This window comes from Agelaius tricolor, unplaced genomic scaffold (genome assembly GCF_023055355.1).
Source record: "Agelaius tricolor isolate 1412-34295 unplaced genomic scaffold, bAgeTri1.0.p SCAF_20, whole genome shotgun sequence".
Classification (NCBI taxonomy): domain Eukaryota; kingdom Metazoa; phylum Chordata; class Aves; order Passeriformes; family Icteridae; genus Agelaius; species Agelaius tricolor.
In genome coordinates, this window is record NW_027269280.1 from 10,588,605 (window position 1) to 10,605,013 (window position 16,409).

At 51.0% G+C, this 16,409-nt stretch overlaps 2 protein-coding genes across 3 annotated transcripts; both read left to right on the forward strand.

Annotated features, from left to right (window-relative positions):
* Nucleotides 1–887: 887 nt before the first annotated feature.
* Nucleotides 888–7,643, forward strand: UNC119B (unc-119 lipid binding chaperone B). The gene is made up of 5 exons (XM_071445544.1): nucleotides 888–1,150; nucleotides 1,622–1,735; nucleotides 2,243–2,354; nucleotides 2,559–2,731; nucleotides 3,593–7,643. The coding sequence occupies exons 1-5, from the start codon at nucleotides 934–936 to the stop codon at nucleotides 3,703–3,705; spliced, it is 729 nt and encodes a 242-aa protein (XP_071301645.1). The 5' UTR covers nucleotides 888–933; the 3' UTR covers nucleotides 3,706–7,643.
* Nucleotides 7,644–7,690: 47 nt separating this feature from the next.
* On the forward strand, nucleotides 7,691–15,163 carry ACADS (acyl-CoA dehydrogenase short chain). Of its 2 annotated transcripts, XM_071445542.1 has the most exons (11): nucleotides 7,707–7,831; nucleotides 8,138–8,298; nucleotides 9,360–9,388; nucleotides 9,775–9,924; nucleotides 10,061–10,172; nucleotides 10,551–10,702; nucleotides 10,978–11,148; nucleotides 12,332–12,469; nucleotides 12,728–12,823; nucleotides 13,146–13,202; nucleotides 13,840–15,163. In XM_071445542.1, exons 4-11 carry the CDS (start codon nucleotides 9,784–9,786, stop codon nucleotides 13,990–13,992), a joined length of 1,020 nt encoding a protein of 339 aa, XP_071301643.1. In that variant the 5' UTR covers nucleotides 7,707–7,831; nucleotides 8,138–8,298; nucleotides 9,360–9,388; nucleotides 9,775–9,783; the 3' UTR covers nucleotides 13,993–15,163. The 2 variants fall into 2 exon arrangements, with proteins under 2 accessions (XP_071301642.1, XP_071301643.1); XM_071445541.1 differs by lacking the exon at nucleotides 9,360–9,388 and having other exon boundaries at nucleotides 7,691–7,831.
* The last annotated feature ends 1,246 nt before the right edge of the window (nucleotides 15,164–16,409 follow it).

The following is a 16,409-nucleotide window of genomic DNA, read 5'->3' on the forward strand; positions in this document are numbered from 1 at the left end:
GGCCTGGGTCTGTCCTTCCTTAGGGATAGAGGCACCAAGCCCATGCAGTAAGGAGGATTTAGGAGCACTGGTGCAGGCGGTTTTTTTTGAAATAGCATTTGGCTGGCAGTAGGAGGAGTGTGCTGCTCACAAGCCACAGCAAGTGTCACAAATCACTGCTCAAAATCTGCTTCCAGTCATCGTGAGCATGTTTCAGTGTTGGCTGAAGTCCGAAAAGAGGATGCAGATGTTTGTTGTTCTTGACCCAGTTCCCCAGAGGGCTGCAGGTGACTCTTGGCAGCTCTTGCGTGCCTGCTGCGGGCTGGTGGGCTGCCCCTCTTTGCAAAGAAACGCGTTCTTTCCTCCTTGTGTTGATACTTTGAGTCCCTCCAAGTGTGACCTCCCCGGTTTTTCCCATCGGGCTGGGGAGGCTCGTCCGATGTCTGCCACTGCCACCCGCGGGCACACGGTCCTGTTGCTGTCCCGCTCCCCAGGGACAGCAGCTGCGGTGTCCCCGGTGCTGTGTCACCGTCCCCTGAACAGAGCGGGATTCTCGGGGGACACCTGCTCTGTGTCACCGGCTGCGCTGCGGGCTCAGGCCGTGCCTTCAGAGCCGGGAGCCCAGCGAGGGATGACGGCCGGGCGGTGCGGCGGGAGCGGGACGCGGGGCTGGCAGCCGGCCGGGGGCAGCGGGAGTGTGGCCGGGTTTGTTTGTTCCTTGTGCTGTTTTCCCTCAGGGAACTCAGCTTTCCCAGCCGTCCTGTCGCGCTGCGTCCACGGACGGAGCGGCTGCCGCGCCGGCGGTGCCTGTGCCGGCCTCTCGGGTCACCCATCCGGGCGCGACCGCGGCGGGCCCTGCTGAGCTTCGGGTGCGGTGTTGCCTGGCAACGGCCGCCGCCCCGCCCCGCGCTCCCATAGCTACCGAGGCGGGCGGCGGCCATCTTGGCAGCGGCCATGAGCGGCTCCAGGGCGCGGGCGGCGGCGGCGGCGCCGGGGCCGGACAAGAAGCTGCCTCCGGGGCCGCCGGGGTCCACGGGGCCGCTCAGCCGCCTGCGGGGCCGACGCGGATCGGCGGATGCGCCGCCGCGGCAGCCCTGGACCGAGTCCGAGTTGCTGGCGCTGGAGACCGTCCGGCCCGAGCACGTCCTGGGGCTGTGCCGGGTGACGGAGAGTGAGTGCGGGCCGGTGCCCGGAGCGGCGGGGGCTCTGCCGGCCGGGCTGCCGGGGCCGGGACCGGGCCTTTGGTGTGGGGAGCGGCGGGGCCTGGCCCGGAGCTGCCGGCGGGGGACGCGGCGGCTCGGGGTGCACCCGCCGGCAGCTCCCGTAGAACTTCCAGAAAGTTTGGGGGCTTTTGTGTTGTTTGTGGGTTTTTATTTGTTTGAGGCTTTTTGGTTTTTTGTTTTTCCTCTGGGCTGCTGATCTCTGCTCTTCTGTTCCGATCGCATCTCGTTCTTGCTCTGCTACCTGGCACTTATCCTGTCTTTGTTTCTCACATCCTTAATTCTGTCCTGCTTTCATGAAGCTTCTGCAAAACAACGAGCAGTACATATCTTATCGGGCTTGGGCTAACAAAAAGGGAAATTCATTGGTAAGTGGTCACAGGTGTTTTGAAACGTTACTATATTTTTTCTCTCTCTTCTAGATTATTTATGCAAACCTGAGGACAACATTTACAACATTGACTTCACCAGGTTTAAGATACGGGACCTTGAAACTGGAACAGTACTTTTTGAAATTGCCAAGCCGTCTGCTTCAGGTACAGCATGCAAACGTTGCAGGGAGGATAGAGAGACTCAGAGAGCTGAGAGGTTGCAATGCATGACCCCTGCAAACCAAGCAGAAGGGTCCTTTGGTATATGTCCTGATGATTAAATTCCTCTCTTTTAAGCATAGGACTGAGTTTATCTATGCCGAGAAACTTGTGATAAAAATGTGATTATCGTTGGATGGGAGAGACCTATCGACTGGCAATTTTCCTTTTTTGGGCTGGTTATAAAAGAGATTAGTTCGTGTGGATTGGTAGTTGTGAGGGGGAGAGATTGAGGGGAGGGGTGGCTCCAGTTCTGGAGCCACCATGGCTGGGCCAACTGTCACAGCAAGTCTTTTCTCTTTTACTTTTTGCCAGTATAAGTCTCAGACCAATTATTAAATGTGTTTACATTCAGTACCTAAGCAGTAAGCCTCTTGTCCTGATACACCCACTAGGCAGTGTCACCTCAGGTGTGCACTCTGAGCAGAGTAACTCCAGGCTGGTGTTTTCTAGAGCACGCTGAGGAGGATGAGGATGACAGCACTGAGCTGGACGCAAGTGCAGGGCGCTTTGTTCGGTACCAGTTCACCCCAGCGTTTCTCCGTCTGCGGACTGTTGGTGCAACGTGAGTATGAGCTCATGGGGAGAAGGGAGAGTTGGATGTTTACAAAGTGTTACTTGACAATTCATAACAAAACTGGGTTGAAGACTTGAGAGAGCTGATCTTAGACTACAAATATCAAACTCTCTGTAGAGAACTCTTGTGTAGCCTCATGCCCAAGGCTCTGTTCTTTCTAACAGCTATTTCTTTCCTGATTCTTCCGTGCAGAGTGGAATTCACAGTGGGAGAAAAGCCAGTGTCAAACTTCCGAATGATTGAGAGGCATTACTTCCGAGATCGCTTGCTGAAGAACTTTGATTTTGATTTTGGCTTCTGCATCCCCAGTAGCAGGAACACATGTGAACACATTTATGAATTCCCTCAGCTCTCAGAAGACCTTAGTAAGTACCTCCTTTGCCACACTGAGTGGTGTTTTGTTTGTGTATGCATTCTCTCCTTCTACCTGTTCAAGAAGTTGTGACTGGGATTGAGGGGACAGGAACAAACAGATACAGGTTCCCAGTTTAGCAATGTGTAGTCTTCTCTGAATTAGAGATTTGTGCTGCACAGTCTCCTCCTTTGAAAATAAAAGCCTAAGACAACCTGTGCTAAGTCAGAGGCTGCAAGAACTGATCAGAGTCACAGGTCTGACATGCCTGATGCCTTGTAGCGTAGCCCAGAAGAAAACAAAACACCAAAGAAAGGGTTCTTTTTATAGCCACCCATCTGTTTTTGGCACTTGCTTGTTAGGGCTAGAGCCTTCTGCTTTGGAACAGAACTGGTTCTTCCCTGTGGTTTGTTTTTAAGCCTGCTAAGATCTCTGCAAATACAGATTGCACAGGGTATGTTTGACCTCAGGGGGTGGATGGAGCAGAGGCACAGGGGCCCTTCTGGGGCTGCCTGGCTGTGGGGAAGGTTTAGGGGTTTCATCCCACCTGTGTATGTGTGGGGAGTGCCACAAACGAGCTCCTCCTGCTTACAGATGTGATGGTTGCTTGGCTCCATTCATGGCTCTGGCAGTTTCTAAGCTTATTTTGAGTGAGGTTTCTTCATTCCCCCTCAGTTTGCTTTTGACAGCACTTGTCCTGTGAATGGGAAGAAGGGGAAGGGCAGGCTGCAGCCTTTGAAGTAAGCTCAGAAGAGCAGTTTGCTTCTCTTCCTTGGGTAGGGCAGAGCATCAGCCTTGTAAATCCAGTGGAGTGGCAGAGTCCTTTTTATCCTGGCTGTGGCTGTTGAAGGTAATGGAGCTCTCTCTTTCACAGTCCGTCTGATGGTGGAGAACCCGTACGAGACGCGCTCAGACAGCTTTTACTTTGTGGACAACAAGTTGATTATGCACAACAAGGCCGACTATGCTTACAATGGAGGACAATAATCATTCTGTCTGCTGGGTGCTCTGATGCCCTTAACCATTCCAGATGTGCAGGAGTGGACTGGAGCTGCTGTCTCGTGCAACAAGGCTTCTTGCCAAACTTTTTCTCTGTGCATGAGGCTGAGAATATGAAGCAAAGACGACGGCTCCTGAAAGGAAATCTCCCTGCAACACCTCTCTCTCTGAGACTCAGCGTTTCCTGCCTCTCCTTCTCTGTCCCTGGCTATCTTCTGATAACCTTGGTTAGGTCAGTGATCAGAGGGACTCTTAGACAATTCTTGCTCTTAGTCTTTCTAGTTAGTTTGCACCTTTAGTGCTTCTGATGTTTCACCTCTTGGGTGAATATCCTTTTTCAACAGGTCAGATTGTTTGTGTTAAGCTATTTCTTAGCAGGAAAATCTTAACCCCTTCCAGTAGCCAGTGATGCTTGAAGAGCAGATCTTTTGTTCAGTTGGATAGATCATCTCTTCAGTGGCAGTGGTTTTGTTTGTGGCATTGCTGACATGGTTTTTTAGGGTGCATCCCAATATTCTCCAGTGGGAAAGAGACTAATTCGGCTTCTAAGCAGTGCAGGAATATTCCATCTGCCTCGGAGGGCCTGAGCTGCCCCTAAGAACATTTAAGCTCTGTTTTCCAGAGATTTCACTAGAGATATGAGATAGGGGAAAAAGGGGATTGTCCCGCTGATAGCATTTCTGTTTGAGCTTTTGTGAACAAACTGTTGAATTTTGGAGATCAGGGGTCAACCTTAGAGCTGAAGTTAATCTCACTATATTTACCATTTCTCCTTCTTCCCTTTGTAGGAATTTTTGGCCCTTGGTACAGAATGTATTGCTTTTTGGGTGGACAGCACATTGCCAGCCTGGCTGGGGTGAAGGTGTCACTCTATTGGGCTTAGAGGAAAAAGGGAGAATGTGGAAAATCACTTGAAAAATGAGTAGGAAGCAGAGCTTCCTAGGCTTCAGTCTGTACTTGTAAACCTGACTGGTCTGTCAGAGTTGCTGTGAGAGGCACAGCTCATTTTCTTTGTTGCAGTGAAGATAATAGTAGCTAAAAGGTTCCCAGGTCAGATCACTCAGTGTTATGGATCCTTAGAAAGTGAGAATGCACATGGTTCTCTTTTTCACACTAGCCTCACTGCTCTGCATGCTCAGCTGCTTATTCATGGTTTAGGAAGTCATGCTGCCCAGGTTGATACCACAGCTGGGTTTGGGATCTGGCAATGGCATCATGCAGTGGGAAGAGGAGGATCTGTGTCTTGCCAGTAGCTGTGCTGGGGCAAGCTCCCAGCTGTGCAAAATCTTAGCTATCAAAACCTTTTCTGCCAGTTTTGCTGGCTCTCAAGACTGGTACTTTTCCTGTCCCCATGCTGGGCTGGTCAGTTGTGTCTCTTATTAGGGGAGTTAGGTTGTGTCTAGACTGGAGACCTTTCCTAATGCTAGTTCCATTTGTTCTTGAGACAATTAAAACCTAACTCTTCAATGGTTACCTGTTGTGTTAAGAGGGATTCAGTGTAGTTTGTGTTTCAGCAGGGTCGAGTGGGGTGGACATCAGAGCCTAGAGCCTGTTAATGCAGACAGCAATAGGAAACCACTGCCCTTACTTCCAGATGAGTGAAAGTAACTTTGGCGTGGAGCATCAGCTGGCATCAGAGTAAGCAGTGAGAGTGTGTGGGGTAGCAGCCATGAATGAATCTCCAGCTCTTGGGAAGATACTTAATTATGATTAACCACAACAAATGACCTGTTCTGGGTGGAGCATTAATCATAAGCAACCACAACAAATGTCTTGGGAATGTGGAGGGGCAGGGTCTGCCTGATGGAAAGATGAACTATTCTGCCACCATCGATCCCCTCCAGCATCTCCACAGGCATTAATGCAATCTTGTTTAGGATTTTCAGGATTAGTTAAAGCTCTTGTTGAGGTGGACCTCAAGATGCCTCTTACAGTGAACACCTTCCACAGCCCTCATGCTGTGCCTCTGAGGTGGGAAGCATTTGCTTTGCTCTAAGTTACTCAGCACAAAGCAGAACTGCCTGGAAGTGTGCTTTTCATCCTGAAGTGTTCAGAAATAGTGTCTGAAGAGCCTACTCGTTATTCCCTGGCAAATTTTAGCATATTGAACTGAATTTTGTATGTAGTATAAATCCAGGTGCCTTTAAACTTTATCACACTTTCTACATGAAGCAACCTCTCGCTTTTCTTAGGAGTGTGACGATTCCCATCTGTTTCTCTTGTCGCTGCAAAGGTTCCCCAAAGGCGATGGGCGCGCACCGGCGGGAGCGCGCACGGGGCGAGGGGGGCGCGCGCGCCATCTGCTGGCGGCGGGAGCGCGCTGCCGGGGCAGTCCCCGTAGGAAAAGGGAATTCCTGTCCTTGGCCAGCACCAGCAGCAGAGACGAGGAAACGGCACGGAAGCGGTTGCTTTCGCACTGGTGAATGTGTTGGCTATTCAGCAATAAAAGGGAGAAGTGGAGGCAAACCGGGAGACTCGCAGGCAGCAGTAGCACCCTGCGGTTTTTAGCTGAGTTTGTTTGCTTTGCCAAATCAGAAGGTCTTTGCCCTAAAAGCATGCTGCAGGAAAAAGAAAGTCCCTACAAGAGGGCAACCCAGCACTGAAAAAGTTGATTGTAATCCATAAAGTCAGGGATTTCCAAACTCCTGTCCCCAATTTAGTAGCTTTTCTAGGATTCCTTTTCTCTTAGGTACTTTCTATAAAGCCTCTTTTCCTTGTGGCAGGGATGATTTCTTTGGTAAACATGGTTTAGCAGACCAGCTTCCTTCTGGAGTGTGTGCTCTGGTGTTTTAATGATGGGTCAAAGCTACTCATGCCAGTGAGCTTGGAAGAAATTCCACTGGGATCACATCCTTGACAGGCGAATGGTCAGTTGTAACCTGGTGCTGCAGGCAAAGGAGATGCTTTCAGTGTTAGTTGAAGTTTGAGCAAGGAAAAAGGTATCAAAGGCTACTTCTCTCAGATTTTGTGCTGAGTTGGAAAAAGAAAAAAGTTGGGACCATACTGAGTTTGGCTCAAAACTTCAAAAAGAAAGGGACCAAACCCACAGACACATAGTATGTTTTTTCCAGTGTTTTTCTTCTTATTACCAGGACGTCTTTTTCACATTTTTGAGGCAAGGGCTTTGGATCCATGCCAGCAAACTTCCTGGAGAGCTATTTTCATGCCTTGAGTGTGGAATACATACTGCACCTTGTGAAGGAAGGTCATCTCTTGTTGTATGGACTGGGTACTTCTGTCCTTGTCCTCTGTTTTTGGTAGGAAATGTCTTGTATGTGTACTTGAGGATTTTCAATGTCTCTTTTGCAAAGGAGCAGCAGCCTCTTCTCTGGTGCTTGGGGATGCTCATTCCATTATCTGAGGGTTCAGGAAGAATAAAACAAGTGTTTAGTAGTCAGAAATGAAGGAGGAAGGCAGTCGTGAAGCAGTAAGGTCCAAATGTAGCAACTCTACTTCTCAGCTCTGTGTTTGATCACATCATCTTCAGCTGTTTCCCATTCTTCTGCCCTGCTGTCCTGTGACATGGAGCTACTTCGTGCTACCCCCGAGCCTGGCTCGCTGTGGGCTGTGACCCTCGGACACAAACACTGCCGTCTCCTGTCCTTGCCAAGGACAAGGCTGAGTGATGGCAGCCTGCTGGAGTCAGCACCTCTTCAGCAGCAGAAGACAATGAACACCAGCAAACGCCCCCTCCGCCTGCCTGGATCCCAGTGCTGTTACAGGACCCGTATTTATCTCTCACTGTGTGGCCTTGGGGCTGCTGGCGCATGGACTCCTCTGTACTGTCCCCTCCGGACCCTGCTCCCGTGGCTCTGGCAGAGCCGCGGGGCTGCCCTGGTGGCCGGGGTGTCCCCGCGGTGCCGCTCTATTTGTACACGCGTGGTTTTGTCACCAGCAGTCGGAATAAAGGACCTTCCTTCCCTTCCCTTCCTTTCCTCCCTTCCCTCCCCTCTCCTCTCCCCGCGGCGCGGGGCCCGGCGGGGGCGGGGCGGGAGGGGCCGCTCGGCCGGGGGGCGGCGCGTGCGCGCCGGCCCCGCGCTCCCTCCCTCAGGCGGCGCCATGGCGGCGGCGGCGATGGCGGCGGTCGTGTCCCGCTGCGGCGGAGCGCCCCGGGGTGAGGCTGCGGAGCGGCTTCCCTCTGCTGCGGCTGCTCGGGGGGGCTGCGGGGCACCCGGGAGGGGCGGGAAGGGGCCGCGGCCCGCGCGGGAGGGGGCGTCCCGGTGCCCTTCAGGGCCTGCCTGAGCGAGTCCCCTCAGGCGCGGGAGTGGCGCCGCCCTTCAGCCGGGCCGCAGCTGAGGCCGCGGGGCCGCGGGAAGGTGGCCCGGGGTCGGGGGATCCTCAGAGCCCCTCACGGGCCGGCGCCCAGCCCTGGGCCGGTGTGAAGGGCAGCGGCGGCGCTGAGTCCCCTCCCCGCTTCCAGCGCTGGCCCTGCGGTGCCGCCGGCTGCACACCGTGTACCAGAGCGCGGAGCTGCCCGAGACACACCAGATGCTGCGGCAGACGGTCCGGGACTTCGCAGAGAAGGAGCTGATGCCGCTTGCAGCGCAGCTGGACAAGGAGCACCGCTTCCCGGCCGAGCAGGTGGGTGCAGGGTTGGGAAGGCACAGCCAGAGGCCCCTTTCCTGGTGCCCTGGGGCAGCACCACTGGGGCTGAGGCAGAAGCTCCGGTTTAGCAGAGAATTGAGTTTAGACCAACTGGTTGCTCTGAATGTGGACGTTGTAATTCCCACAGGGCATTTTAAGCTTTTCACTTTTATTTGTGCTTCTCTGTATCTGACCTTAGTACCACTGAGTTTTTAGTTCTCTAAATGACTTATCTGTGGGCTATAATCAAAATGATAAAACTGATTTATAAAATTAATCAAATACTTTTGTAGACTGCACATAATGGTTTATGGTGAGGAATCATAGATGGCATGAATGCATTTCAGATGGTGGAAAAAAGCGATCAGGAGGTACATGCTGCTCATCTTCTGGGGCTGTGAATAAATCGAAATTTCAGCCAAACCAGTGATTTTTCATGTGGAAAGACACACCAGTGTGCACATTAAGCAATGAAATACAAAGCTTCAGCAACATAGATCCTGTTAGCCAAGAGACTAACATTAGCCAAGAGACTCCAGGCAAACACTGTCAAAGGCATGAGAGTTTTGTCACATTCCTTTTTCTATTAAGGTATAAGGAAAGTAGCCAGGAAAGTCACACCCTAAGGAAGAAAATAACTTTACTCCTTACTGTTCTCATCTGAGAATTTTACATTTGATTCTGAGTCTTTTGACATGAATGTGTAGGGGAAAATTCAAGATGCAATCAAGTGTTTAATTAGATGAAACAACATACATAGAACCAGTGGCTGTCTTGTTCATCTTCTGTATTTAATGTGGAGGATTGGTGTTTTGGGTGCCCACATAGGAGAGAAATTATGTATCTAAAAATTCTCCCTGGTTCCTCTAAAAGCAAGCAGAGGCCTATGGTTGCAAAGCAAGGGATCTAGCTGGGGAACTTGGGGTGGATTGATTGCAATGTAACTAACAAAAAAATTCTCTGGGAAGCAAGATCTGGCTTTATTGGGAATGAAAAAAATCACCTTGCACCACTGTTTTCTGCAGTCATTCATTCTGTAAAATTCTTCCTTTGTGCAGTCCTAGGCTGAAGCTCAGCAGACTAAAAGGTAAAGTTCTAATGATTTTTATCAGCTAGATTTCCCATTTCTGCTGACAGGAGACATGCAAGGGTGGAGCTTTGGTGGGAGGTTGAGGAAATGCTGTGGAGTTCTGTCTCCGTATTTCACCTTCAGAAGGCTCCCCCCTTCCCAGTACTGAAGAAAGCTCTTTAAACAAGCGAGAGCCTAAACAGCAGTGACTGTGTACAGCTCCTGCTGAAGCCACTGGGATCTGGGGACACTTACCAGTTTGTTGAGATTCCCATTTCACCAGGAGCTGTGTGCATCTTTTCCTCTGGTGTAGCCCTCTCATGACGTGTCTTGCTCTCCACGTGTCTGTATTTGCTGGCACACTGGTGCTGCAGAGGATGGAACTGTCCATTCCCCCTGTGCAGGTGAAGAAGATGGGTGCCTTGGGGCTGCTGGCTATGGACGTGCCAGAGAAGTACAAAGGAGCAGGTCTTGACTACCTGGCCTATTCCATCGCTGTGGAGGAGATCAGCAGGGGCTGTGCCTCCACCGGCGTCATCGTCAGCGTCAATAACGTGAGTGTGAGGCTGGCGTGGCACAGGGTGTGTGTGAGTTCCTGTGCTGGGTTCTCTGCTCTGTTGGAGAGCACATTAGAGAGCTACTCCATTGGTTGTACCTTCAAGAGGCATTAACAGCACTAAATTCTTAAAGTCCCTGTATTTAGGGCCAATACTCAAGTTTGGCTCTGAAGAGCAGAAGCACCAGTGGATTGCTCCCTTCACCAGTGGAGAGAAAATTGGATGTTTTGCCCTCAGTGAACCAGGTGATGTGACTGTTACCATCCCTGTTGCAAAGAACATGGTGTAGCTTCTTTCCTTGGTCGGGTCTGGGATGGGCTTTAGGTCTTTGAAACTGGAGCAGTTTGTGGAAGGGTGGTTTATAGCAGTTCTGTGTGAGTGGAGTCTCAGTACCCAAGGCATGAACTGCCGTCCTCTGGTCCCTGCTGAAAATACTCATTCCATATGAGCAGAGCTGGGGACACACCTTGCATACACGGGCCTTTCCCTGTTCTGTGGGAGGGACAGTGGTGACACTGCCACAGTTCAAGAGGTGCTGTGAGCTGATGGGGTGCAGGTGGGGGTGGCTTTGCCCCCAGTGTGTCACCAATCACCTGAGGTTTGTTTGCTGCTCCTTCACTCAGGAAATGGCAGCGACGCGGGCGCAGCCTCCACTGTGGCGCGCCTGGATGGGGATGAGTGGGTTCTGAACGGTACCAAGGCCTGGATCACCAATGCCTGGGACGCCTCAGCCACAGTGGTGTTTGCTACTACGGATAAATCCCTGAAGCACAAGGTGAGATAGTTTGTGTCAGCCAGGAAAAAGGGATGGGAGTGAAGGAGCTGTGGAGAAGCACTTTGCCACGGCTGGGACTCTGTTTTTAGAGCCTTGCAGGCATTGACCAGAGGAGGGGTTGATGCGTGCTGGTTTTATTCTATCTCAGCTCTCCTCTCCGTCCACCTGGTTACCTGGACATGTGGCTTTTATGTAAAATGGAGGGAGCCTGTTGACAGCCAAGGAAGTGGGAAGGTAAGAAGACACCATTGCTAAGAGTTTGGGTCTCGTTGCAGGGCATTAGTGCATTCCTGGTTCCCATGCCAACAGCTGGGCTGTCACTGGGGAAGAAAGAAGACAAACTGGGAATCCGAGCCTCTTCCACTGCTAACCTGATATTTGAGGACTGCCGGATACCCAAGGGAAACCTCCTGGGGCAGCCAGGAATGGGCTTCAAAATCGCCATGGTAGGAGAGGGATGGGGTGCAGCTGTGGGGGTGTACAGCTGTAGCTCCCAAGCTTACTGTTTTGTAAACCATTTCTAGAGGCAGTCACTTCAAGGAGGACTGCTTGCATAAGGTGTTGACTCTTCTTGCCAATATGGGAGGAATCATTCTCAGAGCTTGATGAATGTTTAATTTACACAGGTCTTTGATAGCACTTTTATTGTGGCAGTTCTCAGCTGATACCATTGTGGAGCAGAGCTGATACCATTGAGGTGCAGTGTCAATAGGGGCAGTATATTTTAATTTTTCTTCTTTCCGAATCCTCTGTTCCTCCGGTTGTACCCATAGATAAAGGGAAAACATGGCATTTCCCCATGTGAGTACTGTGGCAGAGGAAAGTTGTCCTGGAGGCCCATGACAACTTCTGCAGTGTGTCTAAAGGTGAATGACAGCTGAGTTATGGTATGCATGTGACTTCTGAGGAGGAGCAAGGGAGCTGGGAACAGATTTGTTTCCTGCACTGTCCTTCAAGAGTGGTCATTGCTCTCTCTGGAGGGGCACAGCACCCTTTGTTGGCCTGACATTTTGGGTGGAGCTCCCTGTAGCAGAGCCCATTCCATTATGTCCAGAACTAAAAGTGGTTGGTGACTGACAGGTTCTTTTAAAGACCTTCAGCCTAGGGTTGAGAGGATAAACCCTTTTCTCCCTGCACTGCAATTTCTTCCTGTGCACAGAGGGGCAGAGTAGGTGTTTGAGCTAAGTCATTTAATTGACTGGGTTCACTAATGAGTTTGAAAATGTTTTTCCCATGTGTGTCCAAACAATGAGGGTAAAAAAGGAAAACTGACCAGATTTCCAAAGTACAATCAGCTGCAGAGTGCATTGGGTGTGCCTGAGGAGTTCTTTCCAGCCCCTTCCAGAGCAGATCCTTGTGCTGCTTCCCTTATTTTGCTCCCTCTGTTTTTCTCCCAGCTAGTAAGCAATCCTTCTCCTTTCTCCTTCTATTGTTGAACTCCTGCCTTCTCTCTGCAGTGGAAGTGCTTGTTACAGCTCTCTATTCCTGCATAACTGGGAACATTGTGAATCAAGGAGGTCAACCAGGGGATTTTAAGGCTACAGCAGCTTTTCAGCAACATCAGAAATGTGTGTGTACTATTCTTGCTCAAGCATGACTTGACTTACATGTATTTCATGTCTTTTTCAGCAAACTCTGGATGGAGGAAGGATTGGTATTGCCTCACAGGCACTTGGAATAGCACAGGCAGCTCTGGACTGTGCTGTGGATTATGCTGAGAAGAGAATGGCCTTTGGGTCACCCATCACAAAGCTTCAGGCAGTGCAGGTACGGGCAGGGCACAGGGGGCAGTTCCACAGGCGGCTGGGGCTGGTGGAAAGTCTGTGTGGGTGGGGTATCAGGCACACAGTGCACTTTGTACTGGCTGGGGTAAACAGGGTGATAATTCTGTTTTCAAATGCTATTAAAACTAATTGTTGGGACAGAGGCTCCTTTTCCTTAGATGGCTCCAAGGGTGGAAGAATTCAGCTGTCCCCTCCAGTGCAGGCAGAGGCCCTGGAGCAAAGGCACTATTTGTTGTTGCAGTTCAAGCTGGCAGACATGGCTGTGGCCTTGGAGGGTGCACGCCTGCTGACCTGGAGAGCTGCTATGCTGAAGGACAATGGAAAGCCCTTCACTAAGGTATTTCCAGCCCTGCTTTGTCCAGCAGCCACAGCACAGGACAGGCTCAAAGCCAGGGAGCCCCACTCCACAGAGCATTGCTGTGCTCAGCGCTGCTGGGGTGTAACCCCCAGCAGGTCCTGGGCCTGCTGCCCACCCTTGGGCAGCCCCTGAGCTCAGCACTGGCTGTAGCCAAGGGGAGAGGGGTGGCTGCTCTCAGCTGGCACCATCATCAGGCCTGTATCTCTGCACAGCTGCTCTGTGAGGGTTCAAGCTCCTTGTGCAGGTGAAGGGTTCCTTTTTGTGACAGCTGCACTCTCAGTGATGTTTTCCTTCCCCAAAGGAAGCGGCAATGGCCAAACTGGCTGCATCAGAAGCTGCAACATCCATTGCTCATCAGGTAACTGGCAATTGACAATTCTGACATATGGCATGTGGGAAGGGACTTTGGATGTCTCACAAGTGCTTTGGGAAGGTGGGATGGAATTTACTGATTTGTATTTGAAACACACCAACCAAAGCAAGCAACCGACCCTATGGCTGAAGCCATTTAGCACAACCATCTTCACAGGTTGTGGGGCAATAGGAGAATGGCAGGGGTTCATACTGGCCTGTGGCAGCTGTATTATTCAAGTGGCCTGTGCCTGCTGCTGTCCAGGGCAGTGGCAGTTTTAAGGAGCAGCAGTGTGGGAGAGCCTGGGGCCACTAGTCATCACTACTGCACCTGGGTGAGATGCTCTGTTCTTTGGTTTAGTGTTCCAGGGCTTACATAAAAGCATCTTAGAATATGGATCACTAACAGCTACCTCTGAAGCAATTAATTGCCCATGTGGAATATCCATATTGTTCTTACCCAGATCAATCCTGTGTATTCCTATGATCACAAATGAGCTGCAGTCATCCTTATGTGTCCCACCCTCCCCATTCTGCTTGCAGTGGGCTCAGTTCCTCTTAAAAGGGCTGTCTGTGTGTGTGTGCATTCTGTAGAAAAGATTTCTTGACCCCACTTTGTTTCTAAGCTGCTGCCTTTGTTTCAGGCTATCCAGATCCTGGGAGGGATGGGCTATGTGACAGAGATGCCAGCGGAGCGGCACTACCGCGACGCTCGCATCACCGAGATCTACGAGGGGACCAGTGAGATCCAGAGACTGGTGATTGCAGGCCAGCTGCTGAAGGCCTACCGAGGCTGAGGAAGCTGCCTGGAGCAGCACATTGCCCCAGGGGCATCAGAACGGTGCACAGTGATGGAGTTTGAGCCTCTTGAATGAGGCTATTGATGGAGGTTTTCCTCACCAATGAGTAACTGACCCTCTAGTTAAAATGTGCTGATTCTTCTTTGGACAAAGTATGGCACACTGAGGCTGGACTGAGGTTTGTAAGTGATGGCTGTGAGTGCAGGAGGGAGGAGGCAGCCTGTGCTCATAGGCAGCCTGAGGCTCCTGCTAAATGGGATTGTTGGAATGGCTTGGTAGTGGCAAAATGACAGCACATGCCAGCCACTGCCTGTTTTGCTAAATGTGTCACTACATGGCCCTGGATAACCAGTGCCAGAGTCAGAGATGCTGAGAGCTGTGACCCCTGTGCCCTGCTTCAGGCTGCTGGGCACCTGCCTCTGCAGACCAGACTTCAGGTGTGGATGCAGCTGTGTGTGAGCTCCTAATGGGACAGCCTGGGCTGAGGTAATCCCTGCAGCAGGGCCCTTCTCACTTCCAGCAGGAGAGAGCCAGACAGGAGGACATGCAGGGACAACCCCCACACAGAGGAATCTGAGCAGAGACTGTAGCTGCTGTCTGCATAGATTTGAAAACACAAAGAATTCCTCGATCTGGGCCAGCAGGGCCCAGCACCTGCTCACTCAGCTGCTCTGGGATGTAGGGATAGAAGCAAAGGACAGCAAAGCTGCAGTGCCTAGGACTACTTTGTAAAAAAATCAAACAAAAAACCCCCTCTGCTCCCAACTCTGCCTCTGCAATATCAGCAGGAAAGGAAGTGCCTGATAGGGCAGCAACAGCTTTTAATCTTGACATGTTTTGGGCAACGAGGCAATGAAGAGATGACACACAAAGCTCACCAGGAAGCTTTAGCAGTAGCACATCCTCAATCAGTGATCATTGGTAAGACATAAACTTCAGGAGCATCAACAGCCAAAGGAAAAGCTCTAAACTCAGGAGAAGAGGGAGAGGATTAAGGCTAGAGCCTGTATGGTCCAGTCCGCCTCCTTGTCCAAACAAGTACACTAGAGGGAAATGGTTCTTTTCCTGTGGTGCCATTTTATTTAGACTTGTGTGCAGAGAAGAAGAGCAGGATTTTTGTTACACGGGAGAGCAGAGAAGACAAATAAAAAACCTGATTTTAAAGGACCACCACTCCCTCACCTTTTTTTTTTAATGCAGATGTGAATTAATTCAGAATAATTTCTTCAGTCCCAAGATGCAGGAGCAGAAAGCAGTAGGGCCAGCATGCACCAGTGAGACCAGTTCTCAGTGATGTCAGTCATCCCTGGGCAGGGCGCTGGAGGGCAACAGCGTGTTGGGGCAAGGGCCTCAAGTGCTCAGTTTCTCCTTCTTCTGCTGTCCATAAGGATTGACAGAACTTGCCAGGTAGTGAATTCAACAGGAGCATTCCTACTGGAAAATCATTCCACTCATCTTGAATGTGCTGTAAATTATGGAGGGCTTCTCTGGATGAAGTTTGATTTCAGCCTGTGTCACCTCTTTGATTGCTGCAGGCTCACTTCAGTGATGGCACCTGAAGATGTGGGATACTATTTTACACTGACTTATTGCAGCCACTCAGGTAGAGCAGGAGCTGCAGGGATGTGAGGACTTCAGCAGTGCAGAGTTCCTGTTATGCTGTGCTCCAGCTGAATCCCCAGTGAGCCAACACTGCCAGCCCATTTCCCCTCTCGGCCAGGTGCTTCTCTCACAGCTGCTGTGCTGTCAGTGCTTGCTGACTGCCCCTCTTCACCCTCAGCCTCCCTCATTACCAGCTCTCATTTGCTGCAGCATGAAACCATCCCTGTTTAGCCACCATGCTGGCTGTGACCACCCCAGCTGACAGAGGAGAGAGAATCTACAACCTTGAGGGAGAAAAAAAAAAAAAGGCAAAAGCTTTCAAACAAAAGCTTTCTGGAAGTTTTTCCCTGCTTGCCACACTGCACTGCTTTGGGGGTAAAACAGCAGGGTTACACACAAAGGAGCTCCCAGAGCAAAGCAATGGCTTGGCTCAGAGCAGGACACTTCAAGCTTACTCCTCACTGCTGCTGGCTGAGAGAACTTTGTGTGATGAGTGTGTCTGCTCTGCTCCCCGGGGCTGTTGCAGAGGAACTGCTGAAAGGGCAAAACACAAACGAGTTTGGCAGCATTAAATCAGCAGCTCTTAGCAAGCCACCCTCAGACAAACCCAGGTGTGGGCAGGGCCAGGCTCTCCCTGGAGAAAAGGGTCTGTTCACACGTGAAGCCACAACTTTCAAGTGACAAACTCAGCCAACATTGCAAAGCTGGGCACAGAGATGGGAAAATCAGTTATACATAAATTAGAAACAAGTGGGGAAGGAGATAAGTCACTTTTCAAGAACAAAAGCTACACCTCTCAAGGACTTTGTGGT

Bases quoted from the DNA above. Each gene is read 5' to 3' on its own strand.
- ACADS (XM_071445541.1), top strand. From the start codon at position 7,777: ATGGCGGCGGCGGCGATGGCGGCGGTCGTGTCCCGCTGCGGCGGAGCG. The intron at 9,925-10,060 runs GTGAGTGTGAGG...AAATTCTTAAAG, and splicing joins TCATCGTCAGCGTCAATAAC to TCCCTGTATTTAGGGCCAAT. The intron at 11,149-12,331 runs GTAGGAGAGGGA...TGTCTTTTTCAG, and splicing joins TGGGCTTCAAAATCGCCATG to CAAACTCTGGATGGAGGAAG.
- UNC119B (XM_071445544.1), top strand. From the start codon at position 934: ATGAGCGGCTCCAGGGCGCGGGCGGCGGCGGCGGCGCCGGGGCCGGAC. The intron at 2,355-2,558 runs GTGAGTATGAGC...TCTTCCGTGCAG, and splicing joins CTGCGGACTGTTGGTGCAAC to AGTGGAATTCACAGTGGGAG. The intron at 2,732-3,592 runs GTAAGTACCTCC...TCTCTTTCACAG, and splicing joins TCAGCTCTCAGAAGACCTTA to TCCGTCTGATGGTGGAGAAC.